This window comes from Palaemon carinicauda, chromosome 13, assembly GCF_036898095.1.
Source record: "Palaemon carinicauda isolate YSFRI2023 chromosome 13, ASM3689809v2, whole genome shotgun sequence".
In the NCBI taxonomy this organism is placed as follows: domain Eukaryota; kingdom Metazoa; phylum Arthropoda; class Malacostraca; order Decapoda; family Palaemonidae; genus Palaemon; species Palaemon carinicauda.
In genome coordinates this window covers 39432233-39448077 of record NC_090737.1, presented here as the reverse complement: position 1 = coordinate 39448077, position 15845 = coordinate 39432233, and the positions used below count along the sequence as shown (strand labels likewise).

Sequence of the window (15845 nt, the reverse complement as noted above, 5' to 3'; positions counted from 1 at the left end):
CAAAGGTTTCCCGACGGGGAAGGAGGGGAGGGGGAGGGGGAGGGGGGAGGAGGAGGAGGAGGAGGAGGAGGAGGAGGAGGAGGAGGTGGTCTGGTTTATAGAGTCGATGGTCCTCCGTATTGATCAAAGTCTAATGATTGTTTGTACATGGAATAATAAGTAAACTTAGTACACTAAATGTCAGGAACTAAAAATCTTCTGCAGCTAGTTTCATCGATTCATTATTCACTAAAAAAGGAATAATGAAAATCCCTCCGATCCATTATTCACTAAAAATTAACCATTTCATTATTCACTAAAATGAATAACTTCACTAACCATTGAAATGAATAATTTCGTTATGCACTAAAAATAATTTCCTTATTACTTTAAATAAATAATTTCCTTATTTACTAAAATGAATAATTTAAATATTCACTAAAATAATTTTATTACTAAATGAATAATTTTATTATTTAATAATATTAATAATTTAAATATTCACAAAAACGAATAATTTAATTATTCACTAAAAATAAATAATTAAATTTTGCATTTCTAAAAAGTTAATCTAATTGCTTCTAACAAGATTGCAGTGGATTGATATAGTATCTAAATGTCGCTCATGAATGGCAGAGGCAAGGGATAGGACAATGGTCTATAGACTAGCCATATATACGGTGACCGGTAAGTTGATTCCCGGTTTTTGAACTCCGGTTATTTGATTACCAGTATTTTGATTCCGGATAAGTTGATTCCTAGTATTATTGATTCCCTGAAATTTGATTTCCAACTGACCATACCTATTCGGATAAATAAGGCAACAGGCCATTTATTTACTAAATAATGTAGTTCTCTAATTAATCAAATAGACCATTTATTTACAAAAACAAATTTCCAAATAAAAAAACGTTTTATTAACTATTTAACCATGCCTCGTACCATTCTAAGTACCCGTGTAGGACAGAAATTCGTAGACGATTTAAATTACAAATACGAGAAGCATAGAACAAATGCTGATGGATAAAAAAAATGTATTGGAGGTGTGACGTGAAGAGCTGTAAAGCACGCCTGCATACTGCAACAGAAGAAAAAGATTACAAGGTGTTGAACCGTCTTGGTGAACATCATCACAGTTCACGTGAAACAAATCCAAAAATAGGTGAGGCCTTAACTAGTTGGAAGGCTGCTGCACTTTCAAGGCAAAAAAACATCACGGTCACTTATTGCGTCAAGTAGTGCCTCTATATTGGCCTTGGGGAAAATGAAAGAGCTCAACTACTATTGGTATCATGCTTAAGTCGAAGCATCCGGAAATGGCGTCAAATTAATGAAGTAGTTCCCCCAATTGCTGTACGTAGGACTGGATTTATAATACCAGACGAGTTTAGGGTATTGCACAGTAGTGAAGTTTTCCTACAATTTGATAGCTTCGAAGCAGGTGAAAGTAGGTTACTAATTTTTGCAAGAAATCAGGGACTTCATAATTTGATGTATGCAACACACTTAGCTGGAGAAGAAAGTTTAAGTGCGTGCAGAAAATATATTTACATATTCAGATTCATAACTTCACTGTACCAAGGTTATTTGTTCTCCAGCCAGACAAGAAAGAAGAAACATATAACAGACTTTTTGCAAAAAATTTGGAATTATGCCTAAATTTAAAACCCCAGCCATACATGATGGACTTCGAAAAGGCGCATATGAACTGTATACGTAATCATTTCCCAAATGTATCTATTTCATCATGCCTTTTCCATTTATCGCAAAGTATTTATCGCAAGGTTATAGACTTGGGCTTTAAAGAAAGATATCGCAGAGATGCTGAATTCAATGGGAAAGTTAGGTGTTTTTGTGCCCTATCACTACTTCGCACCAATAATAGTTTAGAAGGTTACCACTGTGCTCTACAGTGTTGTTTCAGGTGTTCATCCTAATATTTGGAAGTTAATTTTAGCATTGAAAAAAGAAGAGGGCATTGCCCATTTGAAAAAAAAGTTCAGTTTGATGGTGGCCACGGTATTCCAGCAAAAGGAAACTACACAGACTTGAACGACAGACTGAAAAATATTGTTTTACGGTATGATTCACATAAAAAAACAGATTTCCTGAGAGCTGTTATAAGGAATTTACATTACTAAAACTATCATTTCCCTTTTGTAATAATTTTTATAAGTATGTTTGTCTACCAAATTTTATATATGATTTTCTTTTAAGAATATTGTTTTTGTACAAATACTTTTACGTTTCCTTTTTTCTGGTGGTTTTGAAACAATTATTAATCAATAAACTCCTATATGGCTAAAAAGGCCAGTGGACTATTTATTTGCAAAACAAATTTACAATAGATAGGTCTTGAAAAGAAAATACCAGAAGCCTTTTATCTATTTGTTAATAAGTTGGAATCAAACTACTGGGAATCAACTATACTGAGAATCAACTTAACAGGAATAAAAAGACCGGGAATTAACTTAACTAGAACCATATATACGTATGATCCGCGCCCAAGCCCCTATCCACACAAGCTAAGACCAGTTAGGGCCAGGCAATGGCTCTTGATGACTCAGGCCACTCATCACTAGATCACAAAGATGGTTAGGATGTAGACAGTACTAAAACTAACGAGATTGAACGGGTCTCCAACTCAGTCCAACAGAATGCGAGACAGGGACGTTTCCAATAGGCTATCACAATTATTATCATTATTAGCTAAGCTACAACCCATTTTGAAAAAGCAGGATGCTATAAGAATTGAATTCAATATAAGATTTAGGCCTTAAGCCAAGCACTGGGGCATCAAAAGTCAATCAGCGCTAATTATGAAAATTAATCAATAATAACCGTACTCTCACAACAATTGGTATCATTTCAAATTATAAAACCAATCCCACAACTGCCATACAATAACATCTAAATGCAAAATAAGAAGGGATTAAAAGGATTAAAAACCTAAATTAATAGAATTATCTAAAGCTTATGATATAAACCAATACTCCATATACATTTTTTCAAGTTCAGGGTATTACAATTTTCTCCCAGTATAGCTCTTAAAGTCTTACCCTGGAGTGAATGTGTCCTCTGAAGAATAAAGAATAAAGACAGGACTATCGACTGAAATATGTTTAATATCTATTGTTACTTGAGAGGTATTACAAAGAGTGGCCGGTCTCCCTTCCCCACTCTTCATTAAATAATTGTAGGAAGAAATGACCCGGCGATAAAAGGAAATAAGGAAATAAACTGTATTATTATTATTACTTCCTAAGCTATAACCCTCGTTGCAAAAGCAAGATACTAATTCTAAGCCCAAGAGATCCAAAAGGGAAAATAGCCCAGTGAGGAAAGGAAATAAGAAAACAAACAGAACAGTCAGCCTGAGTGTACCCTCAAGCGAGAGAAGTAATGAATAAAGAATATAAAATATCCCAAGTTCAGCCTGTTCAACATAAAAACATTCGCTTTAAGTTTGAACTTCCGATGTTCTATTCTCGATCGGTGCCCTGTGCTCATACGCAAGGCCCATCAAATAACTCGAGTATATTTAAAGGACCTGGCTATTATGTATATATTATTTGTTCAACGAAGAGAGGAAGGACTTCAATTATTGTTTGTCAGTGTCTCTTTACTACGAGTATAATCATCACGACTTTTATTATATATACAGTGTGAATCAAAGATTAAGAAATGTGGAACATTTTAATAAACGTTAACTTGCCTGTATGGTTCCGTATAGATGTTCCACGCGAATGAAATCTGTGAAATCTGTGGCATAAATGACCTCAAAAGCGGATCTAATAGATTTGGCAGACGTGCTTATAATTCCCCTATTTCCGAATAAACATTATTCATAGTCAATAAACAATTAAAACATTAATTAAACCACGAGTTCCGGAAAAAAAAATAATAACATACAATTGTGTTCATAAAGATGATTTTTATAACACCAAATATAAGACTGAAATTTGCAGAAAATAAACGACGCAAATAACCCTCAATCACTCTATAGTGACCTTTTCCTCCCACGACTCCCCCTTTTTAAGAGGGGTCCCTTTTCGTAAATATTTCTAACAATCTAGACATTGATTCTGTAGAGTTTAAGTCTCTCTTCAAGTGGGTGACGGCATTTACGACCTATTGCCTTATCATATGTGTACGCGCATAAGAATTACCATTGAATTTCGTATTCTTATAATTGTGTAAGAGAGAGAGAGAGAGAGAGAGAGAGAGAGAGAGAGAGAGAGAGAGAGAGAGAGAGAGAGAGAGAGAGAGAGAGAGAGAGAGAGAGAGAGAGAGAGAGAATCTCCTTTCACTTTTTAATCAAAACACCGGGGATTTCCTGGCAATTCTCCACCTAAACACAAGGGACTTCCTTTCTATTCTCTATAAAAACAAACTGGGAATTTATTGGCAATTCTTAATAAAAACACAGGGGATTTCCTGGCAATTCTTAACCTAAATACGAGATTTACTTTCCATTCTCTCTCAAAAACAAACAGGGAATTTACTGGCAATTCTTAATCAAGACAGGGGATTTCCTTGTAATTCCTAACTCTTAAAACACAAGGGATTTCCTTTCTATTCTCTATCAAAACAAACAGGGAATTTATTGGCAAATCTTAATAAAAACACAGGGAATTTCCTGGCAATTCTTAATCTAAACACAAGGGATTTCCTTTCTATTCTCTATCAAAACAAACAGGGAATTTATTGGCAAATCTTAATAAAAACACAGGGGATTTCCTGGCAATTCTTACCCAAAACACAAGGGATTTCCTTTCTATTCTCTTTCAAAACAAACAGGGAATTTATTGGCAATTCTTAATCAAAACACAGGGAATTTCCTGGCAATTCTTAACCTAAACACAAGGGATTTCCTTTCTATTCTCTCTCAAAACAAACAGGGAGCTTATTGGCAATTCATAACCTAAACACATGGGATTTCCTTTCTATTCTCTATCAAAACAAACAGGGAATTTATTAGCAATTCTTAATAAAAACACAGGGGATTTCCTGGCAATTCGTAACCTAAATACGAGATTTACTTTCCATTCTCTCTCAAAACAAACAGGGAATTTACTGGCAATTCTTAATCAAAACACAGGGGATTTCCTGGCAATTCTTAACCTAAACACAAGGGATTTCCTTTCTATTCTCTATCAAAACAAGCAGGGAATTTATTGGCAATTCTTAATCAAAACACAGGGGATTTCCTGGCAATTCTTAACCTAAACACAAGGGATTTCCTTTCTATTCTCTATCAAAACAAACAGGGAATTTATTGGCAATTCTTAATAAAAACACGGGGGATTTTCTGGCAATTCTTAACCTAAACACAAGGGATTGCCTTTCTATTCTCTTTCAACACAAACATGGAATTTATTGGCAATTCTTAATCAAAACACAGGGGATTTATTGGCAATTCTTAACCTAAACACAAGGGATTTCCTTTCTATTCTAATTCGAAACAAACAGGGAATTTATTGGCAATTCTTAATCAAAACACAGGGAATTTCCTGGCAATTCTCCACCTAAACACAATGGACTTCCTTTCTATTCTCTATACAAACAAACAGGGAATTTATTGGCAATTCTTAATAAAAACACAGGGGATTTCCTGGCAATTCTTACCCTAAACAAGAGGGATTTCCTTTATACTCTCTATCAAAACAAACAGGGAATTTATTGGTAATTCTTAATCAAAACACAGGGGATTTTCTGGCAATTCTTAACCTAAACAAGGTATTTCCTTTCTATTCTCTTTCAAAACAAACAGGGAATTTATTGGCAATTCTAAATAAAAACACAAAGGATTACCTGGCAATTCTTAACCTAAACACAAGGGATTTCCTTTCTATTCTCTACCAAAATAAACAGGGAATTTATTGGCAATTCTTAATCAAAACACAGGGGATTTCTTTGCAATTCTTACCCTAAACACAAGGGATTTCCTTTCTACTCTCTATCAAAACAAACAGGGAATTTATTGGTAATTCTTAATAAAAACACAGGGGATTCTCTGGCAATTCTTAACCTAAACACAAGAGATTTACTTTCCATTCTCTCTCAAAACAAACAGGGAATTTATTGGCAATTCTAAATAAAAACACAAAGGATTACCTGGCAATTCTTAACCTAAACACAAGGGATTTCCTTTCTATTCTCTACCAAAATAAACAGGGAATTTGTTGGAAATTCTTAATCAAAACACAGGGAATTTCCTGGCAATTCTTAACCTAAACACAAGGGATTTCCTTTCTATTCTCTTTCAAAACAAACAGGGAATTTATTGACAATTCTTAATAAAAACACAGAGGATTTCTTTTTAATTCTTAACCTAAACGCACAAGAGATTTCCTTTTAATTCTAAATCAAAACAAACAAGGGATTTCTTTTCAATTCTTAATCAAAACAAACAGGGGATCTACTTTCAATTCTCAATCAAAACAAACAGGGGATTTCCTTTCAATTCCTAATCAAAACAAATGATGGATTTCCTTTCAATTCTTAATCAAAACAAACAAGGGATTTCCTTTCAATTCTTAATCAAAACAAATGATGGATTTCCTGTCAATTCTTAATCAAAACAAACAAGGGATTTCCTTTCAATTCTTAATCAAAACAAACAAGGGATTTAGTTTCAATTCTTAATCAAAACGAACAGGGGATTTACTTTCAATTCTTAATCAAAACAAAAAGGGGATTTCCTTTCAATTCTTAATCAAAACAAACGGGATTTCCTTTCAATTTTTAATCAAAACAAACCGGGAATTTCCTTTCAATTCATAATCAAAACAAACAAAGGATTTCCTTTCAATTCTTAATCAAAACAAACCGGGAATTTCCTTTCAATTCTTAATCAAAACAAACAGGGAATTTCCTTTCAATTCTTAATCAAAACAAACAGGGGATTTCCTTTCAATTCTTGATCAAGAGAGACAGGAGATTTCTTTTCAATTCTTAATCAAAACAAATAATGGATTTCCTTTCAATTCTTAATCAAAAAACGGGAGATTTCCTTTCAATTCTTAATCAAAACAAACCGGGAATTTCCTTTCAATTCTTAATCAAAACAAAAAGGGGACTTCCTTTCAATTCTTTATCCAAACAAACCAGGAATTTCTTTTCAATTCTTAATCAAAACAAACAGGGGATTTCCTTTCAATTATTAATCAAAACAAACACGGGATTTCCTTTTAATTCTTAATCAAAACAAATAATGGATTTTCTTTCAATTCTTAATCAAAAGGAACAAATTTCCTTTCAATTCTTAATCAAAACAGACCGGGAATTTCCTTTCAATTCTTAATCAAAACACACAGGGGATTTCCTTTCAATTCTTAATCAAATCAAACCAGGAATTTCCTTTCAATTCTTAATCAAAACAAACAGGGGATTTCCTTTCAATTCTTAATCAAAAGAGACAGGAGATTCCCTTTCAATTCTTAATCAAAACAAATAATGGATTTCCTTTCAATTCTTAATCAAAAGAAACAGGAGATTCCTTTTCAATTCTTAATCAAAACAAATAATGGATTTCCTTTCAATTCTTAATCAAAAGAAACAGGAGATTCCATTTCAATTCTTAATCAAAACAAACCGGGAATTTCTTTTCAATCCTTAATCAAAAGAAACAGGAGATTTCCTTTAAATTTTTAATCAAAACAAATAATGGATTCTCTTCCAATTTTTAATCAAAAGAAACCAATTTTCTTTCAATTCATAATCAAAACAAACCGGGAATTTCCTTTCAATTCTTAATCAAAACAAACAGGGGATTTCCTTTCAATTCTTAATCAAAACAAACCAGGAATTTCCTTTCAATTCTTAATCAAAACAAACAGGGGATTTCCTTTCAATTCTTAATCAAAAGAGACAGGAGATTCCATTTCAATTCTTAATCAAAACAAATAATGGATTTCCTTTCAATTCTTAATCAAAAGAAACAGGAGATTCCATTTCAATTCTTAATCAAAACAAATAATGGATTTCCTTTCAATTCTTAATCAAAAGAAACAGGAGAATCCATTTCAATTCTTAATCAAAACAAATAATGGATTTCCTTTCAATTCTTAATCAAAAACAGGAGATTCCATTTCAATTCTTAATCAAAACAAACCACGAATTTCCTTTCAATTCTTAATCAAAACAAACAGGGAATTCCTTTCAATTCTTAATCAAAAGAGACAGGAGATTTCCTTTCAATTCTTAATCAAAACAAATAATGGATTTCCTTTCAATTCTTAATCAAAAGAAACAGGAGACTTCCTTTAAATTTTTAATCAAAACAAATAATGGATTTCCTTTCAATTCTTAATCAAAAGAAACTGGAGATTTCCTCTCAATTCTTAATCAAAACAAATAATGGATTTCCTTTCAATTCTTAGTCAAAACAAACAAGGGATTTCCTTTCAATTCTTTATCAAAACAAACAAGGGATTTCCTTTCATTTCGTAATAAAAAAAAACGGGCGATTTCCTTTCAATTCTTAATCAAAACAACATGAGATTTCCTTTCAATTCTTAATCAAAACAAACATGGGATTTCCTTTCAATTCTTAATAAAAAAAAACAGGCGATTTCCTTTCAATTCTTAATCAAAACAACATGAGATTTCCTTTAAATTCTTAATCAAAACAAAAAGGTTAATTGGTAATAAATAAAACGGGATTTTCTTTCAATTCTTAATCAAAACAAACAGGGGATTACCTTTTAATTCTTAATCAAAACACACTGAGGAATTCCTTTCAATTCGTAATCAGAACAAACAGGATTTTCTTTTAATTCTTAATAAAAACAAACATGAGATTTCCTTTCAATTCCTAATCAAAACAAACGGGATTTACGGGCTATTCTTTAAAAAAAAAAAAAAAAAAAAAACCACAGAGATGACATGGTAATTCTTAACCAAAACACACAAAGGATTTTCTTTCAATTTTTAATCAAAACACAAAGGATTTTCCTTCAATTCTTAATCAAAACACAAAGGAGATTTATTAACTAGCAATTTCTCATAAAAACACAGGGAATTTCCAGGCAATTCTTAATAAGAACACACAACGGATCTGAAGGCGATTCTGAATAAACACATACTGGTGGATTTCCTGGCAATACTTAACAAAACACACAGAACCTCTAAGAGCTTAAAGGCAATCTGAACATTTTCCCCACTTGCATCGCTTCGCAAAGCTGCACACACCAATAAAGGCAGAAGCAGGCTCAGAGAGAGTCGAATGCTTGACATATTCTCTCGTGTTTTATATTAAATAAAGACGGATATAAAGTTTTAAAGGGCGCTCATGCATAGCTGAGGCAAGGGACAGTGACATTGCCCTAGCAAGCAGGAAGATTCCCTAGAGACTGACCATATATACACATGATCAGCGCCCAAGCCCCTCTCCACCCAAGCTAGGACAAGAGAGGGCCAGGCAATAGCTGCAGATGACTCAGCAGGTAGACCTATAGGCTCTCCCAAACCAGCCATCCTTAGCTCACAAGGATGGCGAGGTTGCAGACACTAACGAAACTAACGAGTTTGAGTGATCACCCCGCAGAGACGTTACCAATAGGCCACAACATAGAACAAGAAGTCAATTGCTGGTAAATTAAGGTTTGAATTTGGATTTATGGATATGGTCCATTTTGGCCTTGCACTGGGGTCCGGGAAGCCAATCATTGCAAAGATGCAGCTGAAGGGGTTACAAATTAAAAGTCACGAGGATGGAGAATAATATGGAAGAAAGTGGAAAAGAAGGTAATGTAAAGGGTTAAAATTTACGGTTGTGGTGGCCGATGTGGTAACGTCCAACTGGTGAAAGCCAGACTGGGGTTCGAGTTTCTTTGGTCGGTGGGGAGCCTACAGTATAGGTCTATCTGCTGAGTCATCAGCAGCCATTACCTGGCCCTCCTTGGTCCTAGCTTGGGTGGAGAGGGGGCTTGGGCGCTGATAATATTTATGTAAAGTAAGTCTCTAGGGCATTGTACTTCTCGAAAGGGCATTCATGAGCGGCCTATAAACGTGCACTGACGGTACTAACCCCAACCACATTTAGAGAACCGGGATTTGAGAACAGTTTAGCATCAAAAATAGCATCTTGGCTATCACAGTGGTAACGTATTTGCCTAGCATTCAAATGGCGACAGATAGATTTGCGCCCGGGACCGTGAGTTTAAGCTGTTTACTGGGGTGACCACTGTTGTGGTAGAGCACCACAGTTCGGGGTTGGGCTTGCTCGGCTGACGTTCTGGTGACTTTGTCTCTATTTCTGATGAAACCGAAACCCGACAACTTAACCTTTAACTTGAAACTAGTAGAGGACACCTTTCGGGTCGCTAAGGACTTCACTGACCTTGGTGAGCCTTTTGACAAAGTAAGGCCTGAATTCATACCAGCTACATCCCACTACAAACGACGGATTACTAGATACATAATATATGGTTTAGGTCAACGGAGGCATCATGGTTTTTACGAAATATCTTCACATTATCCACTCAAAATCAGACTGCTTTTCAATAATTGAGACTTACGGAGAGAGAGAGAGAGAGAGAGAGAGAGAGAGAGAGAGAGAGAGAGAGAGAGAGAGGAATATTCGAATTTCCATAGTCTGAAACACGGACAGAAAGGGAAAAGAAGAAAAGGAAAGACGAAACTTAAACGTAATTGGACACAGTAGTCCAGTAAATCTACCATTTGACCTAGGACAAATTGCCAGAAAAATGAAATTACTTGCAATGACTTTTAATTATCATGCTAAAAGAAATATCAAAAATGTAGAAATATATATTTGGTGGAACATGGTGAAATATGCAATTCAAGGTAGCCATTGTCGAAATATCTGTTTTTGATCATATTGCCAAAAGTAATAGAGCTAGAATTATGAAAATGGTGTCTATACCCATGTTTTCATGGTCGAAGAATCATTTGAGACTAATTTCAGGGAGCTGTCATGATTACATCATAATGAATTCAATATGGCTGCCATGGTTGGTACGCAAAAACTGAAAATCGCAATAACTTCGACAGTATCCTACCGAAGACAACAATCTTGGTGTCTATTTATAGGTTTTCATGGTAAATGAGTCTATTTATCTATAATGCAGGTGTCAGTTTGTTGAAATTGAAACCAAGGCATGCCAGTTAATTCTCCTTAAATGTAGGTTCACATGCCCAAGATATCACGATCATCATCTGAAGGGCGGGTTGCCTGCATCATTGCTTGACCAACTGAGCTTATCTTTAAATTCTTCTCCTTTCCAACAAATAGGACATCAAGAAAACGTTTCAATGAATTTGGTAGATATGACAGAGTCTTCTCAGTTGAAGCCATCTCAAGTGTACTCGGATATAACTCCTTGGACTGAATGATTGACCTTATGTCGCTCTTAATTAAGTTGGCGGCTGCCTCTACCATTCGTAACTTTTCTAACTCACAGTCAAGCTGCCTTGATTGCTGATAGAAATTGTTGAGTATAGATTGTGCCTTACGCCTGAATGTCACAACATTTTCAGTACCATTAATCTCAGTTATCAAAATGCTGTCACCAAAGTGTTTCTGAAGCATTTTTTTCGTATGTTTAAACGTATACGGTTCACAATTGGGTCCTAATAGTTCTGCCATCTTTGTGATTATATCGTTGACAGTTGTCTGTTCTACATCATTTGCTTCTAAATTTTCAACAGCTTTAAGGAAAGCAGATTCTTTTTCTGAATCCCCTGGGCATCCAACTTTTATTTTTTTTGCACTGGTGCCGTACTCATTTTTTGTACAGCTGAGGAACTGTGGTATCTGATTGCCCTTTCTAAAGTTCGAGTCACAAGCCTTGTGATAGACACCCTCAGCTGCAAAAAGGTCTTCTCCAGCAACAACTAATCTTGCTTTCACTGTCTCAGACCATGAGTCATTGCGTTTATCACAACATTCCATGATACTTTTGGAATATATTTTTGTTCGCACTGAAATGAGTTTATAGTCTGTCTTCCTCCCATTGTATCTATCGCCTACACCACAGAATACGCAATGGTCCTTGATAGAATGGGTTGGAGTTGCTGAACGGAGACTAAAACGATTGTCATTCGATTGATTGTCCTCTTCGTCAAGCTTACGTTTGTCTCTTTGTATGCAATTTGGATTGATGAAATTATTGCGACACAATGTATGTATTTGTTGTCCAGGTGCCACAGCAACAGTTTCATTCCGTTCAACACAGGCCCTTGCAATTCCATCACATCCCTTTTGCGTCAGCTTTGTCAGCGCCTCACCATTGTGAATTGGCTTGCCACAGAACACACAGTCAAGCATCCTGCAAAATAGAGAAACTGATCAGAAGTGTGTTAAAATAAGTAAAGAATGAGCTCAAACTTTCACATGTAGTAGTTATGAGGACTCACCACAAAATGATGATTAAAAACCAGGACAGATGTTATAAGTCCAAACTGGAGAGTGGTACTAGGTGTTCCGGACGAGAGTAAATGTAACCCTGCCTCATGCACGACACCCGCCTCTAAACCGTTTAACCATCATGTTTATTTAGAAGGTCGGGTTAAAAAACAAAGCAAAGTTTGGTATATTAGAATGAAAGCTTGGTTTTTTAACCCGACCTTCTGAATAAACATGATGGTTAAACAGTTTAGGCATTTCTTCTATATGACAGAGGCGGGTGTCGTGCATTAGGCAGGGTTACATTTACTCTCATCCGGAACACCTAGTACCACTCTCCAGTTTGGTCTCATAACATCTGTCCTGGTTTTTAATCATCATTTTGTGGAGAGTCCTCATAACTACTACATGTGAAAGCTCAATAATCATTCACATAGACACCAAGTTTGCTGTCTTTGGTGGGATTCTGTAAAAGTTACTGCGATTTTCAGTTTTTTCGTGCTTACCACGGCAACCATATTGAATTCATTATGATGTAATCATCACAAATCCCTAAGATTGGTCTCATATGATTCCTTGACCATGAAAACATGGGTATGGATATCATTTTCATAAGTCTAGCTCTATTACTTTTGTCAGTATAGGCAAAAACAGAAATTTTAGTAATGGCTACCTTAATTTGCATATTTTACCATGTTCCACCAAATATATTTTTCTACATTTTTGATATATCATGTGGCAGGTCTAACTTAAACATATGAAAGTGGTTTCGTTTTTCTGGCAATTTGTCCTGGGTCACCCCCTATTTTGGGCTAGATTTACTGGACTTGATTTTGGATGCTTCAAAGACTTTTTAGTCCATCCGCGGAAACTCCATTTGCTCTTCGGTAAAGCGATTTGGTTTATGCATTTAAGAGTTTTCTTGTGTTTACCGAGCTACTAGAAGTCTATTCCAAGTACTTGCTATTTAGTATGTAAAGAAATTGCCACACTTAGTGGTGTTGTATCTTTTTAATTCCAGTTTGTATCCGTTACCTCTGGACTGATTTGTGCTAAGAGTGAATAGATTGTTGTAATCTATATTCGTTATTCCTTTTTTAAGAATTTTAAATGCCTTTATTAACTGTCCCCATAGTCGTCGAGTTTGTAGATCAAATGAAGTTCAAACGTTCCATCCTCCGTCTATATCCAAATTGCTTCCAGTCCATCTATATCCTTCTGAATACTTGGAGCCCAGAATTGGGGTCTTACTATAAGTGTACAGCTGTAGTACAGTGTCTTTGTTTCTGTATATGAATTCTCTTTACGTAACCTGTTAGTTTTTGTGCTCTCTTTTCAGCTTTTATGCTGTTTGGTGAACTTCAAATCCTTGCTGATAATAATACCAAGATCTTTCTCCTAGTCCACACTTTCTAGTTCATTACCAAGCAGTGAGTAATCTAATTGTGAGTTACTATAACCTATGTGTATGACTTAAATTTCGCAGAGCTGAAAGGCATTTACCATTTTCTGGACCATTCTCCAAACTTCATTAGATATTCTCACAAGGCTTCTACGTCTTCTGAGTTCGCAGCATTTATGCCTATTTTAATATCCTATTACTATTATTAGCTAATCTACAACCCTACTTGGAAAAGCAAGATGCTATAAGCCCCAGGGTTCTAACAGGAAAAAATAGCCCAGAGAGGAAAGGAAATAAAAAAGTAAAAAAGGAAGTACTATCCAGGGACATTCTAATTTACATATGGCATTGTGACGAGCCAAGAGTAGGTTGTGACTCAAAAGCGGGATGAAAGCAACTGAGTAACTTTATTACAGTACATCAGCTTATATACAGTATACAAAAAGGACAGGCAAGGACATAAAAACATAACAGGCAATTTCATGTTCAACCGACAACCAGTTCTGCTAACAATCAACGGTGAGAAAAACAGACATGTTTATTCAGGACCCTCTCAGTGCAAGGGGCGAGCAAAGATACAAAGCATAATATATACAAAAAAAAAAAATGTCGTTACTATGTACGATTGTGTGACACATGGTTGGTACATGGATCCGCCCCTAAAAATGACATACTGAACGTTTCTTCGCGGCAGCCCCAAGTCTGGAGTGGTAGTAGCAAAACTGCGGCTGATGGGCGGCAGTAAGTGGCTGTAGAAGTCTTTGGTTGGGGCGCGAGCGAGTGGTGGGTGATGGGTGGCTTTGTCGCCGCTCAGGCTCGTCACGGGGTAGGCGTGTATGTCCTACGGCATTCACGTCGACTTCGGTTGACGTTGAACAGGTGTCCTCTTCTTCAGGAGTGGAGGCGTTGATGGATGTCTTGAAGGTCATGAAGTAGGTGTCCATAAGGGCGTCGGCTTTGGTCATCAAGTCCTTTATGGGTAAACTATTGACATCGGGTATGGCAGCGCGTACAGGTTCGGGGAAACGGCGTACCCAAAGGGCACGAAGTAGGTTCACCTCACTAGGAGAGCCGTCTGCGGCAGGTTTCAGGCGAGCGATACTGGTCATTTCCCTGAGTGCGAGCGAAACCCTTTAGTCCCCCAACGGTTGTTGAGAGAGCTGAGAAAGCTTTGTTATACGGGCGGCTGGCGACGGCGAGTACTGGAGCAGAAGGTATGTTTTGAGGGCGTCATAGTAACAGTGAGGGGAGGGGAAGGCAGGAGGAGTATGTCTCTCCGGGGTAACCAATATGACAAGCCAAGAGTAGGTTGTGACTCAAAAGCGGGATGAAAGCAACTGAGTAACTTTATTACAGAACTTCAGCTTATATATACATAAAGGATAGGCAAGGACATAAAAACATAACAGGCAATTCCATGTTCAACCGATAACCGGCTCTGTTAACAGTTAACGGTGAGAAAACCAGACATGTTTATTCAGGTCCCTGTCAGTACGAGGGGAGAGCGAAGATACAAAGCATAATATATACAAAGAAAAAAGAAATGTCGTTACTATGTACGATCGTGTGACACACGGTTGGTACAGCATCGACCTTCATTATCAATTTCAATAATGGAATTTGTGGCGTACGGGCCAGCGCTAGAGCCGGCGATGCCATTCAACACTAAGATGAAATTATGAAGAAAGATTAAGAGATCAGACGAACGGAAGCAGAAAGGAAGAGGACTAAAATGTATATTTATAAAGAAAAAGGAGAATTAATTCTGCTCTCAATGATATAATGAAGCGGTATAAAGCTTTATACATTTTGATGGACCAGTTACAGCACTGTTAAACTAGAGGGGCACTCAGTAAAGCGCAGCTCATTTCCCGACCTTGACCTTTGACCTTAACATGTATTAATTGGCGTGGATTTTCATACACTCAAAAATGAACCAAGTTTGAAGCCTCTGTGACAACTTATGGCTGATTACCTGAATTGGCATTTTGCTTGACCGTGACCTGGACCTCCCAAAATTAAAAAAATTCCAGCTTTTTAGATGACAGTTAATCCCCGCAAGTTTCATTACTCTGCGATAAAAATTGTGAC

The 15845-nt window shown here is 36.2% G+C and overlaps 1 protein-coding gene across 2 annotated transcripts in view; it reads right to left on the bottom strand.

The window, feature by feature from the left end:
- Nucleotides 1-15845, bottom strand: part of LOC137652288 (uncharacterized) — a 90310-nt gene that overhangs the window by 4449 nt on the left and 70016 nt on the right. For both annotated transcript variants that reach the window (XM_068385590.1, XM_068385591.1), the window contains one exon: nt 11007-12275. In XM_068385590.1, the coding sequence (XP_068241691.1) occupies nt 11135-12274 (1140 nt within the window). In that variant the 5' untranslated portion in view covers nt 12275 and the 3' untranslated portion in view covers nt 11007-11134. The remainder of the gene's footprint in view (nt 1-11006; nt 12276-15845) is intronic.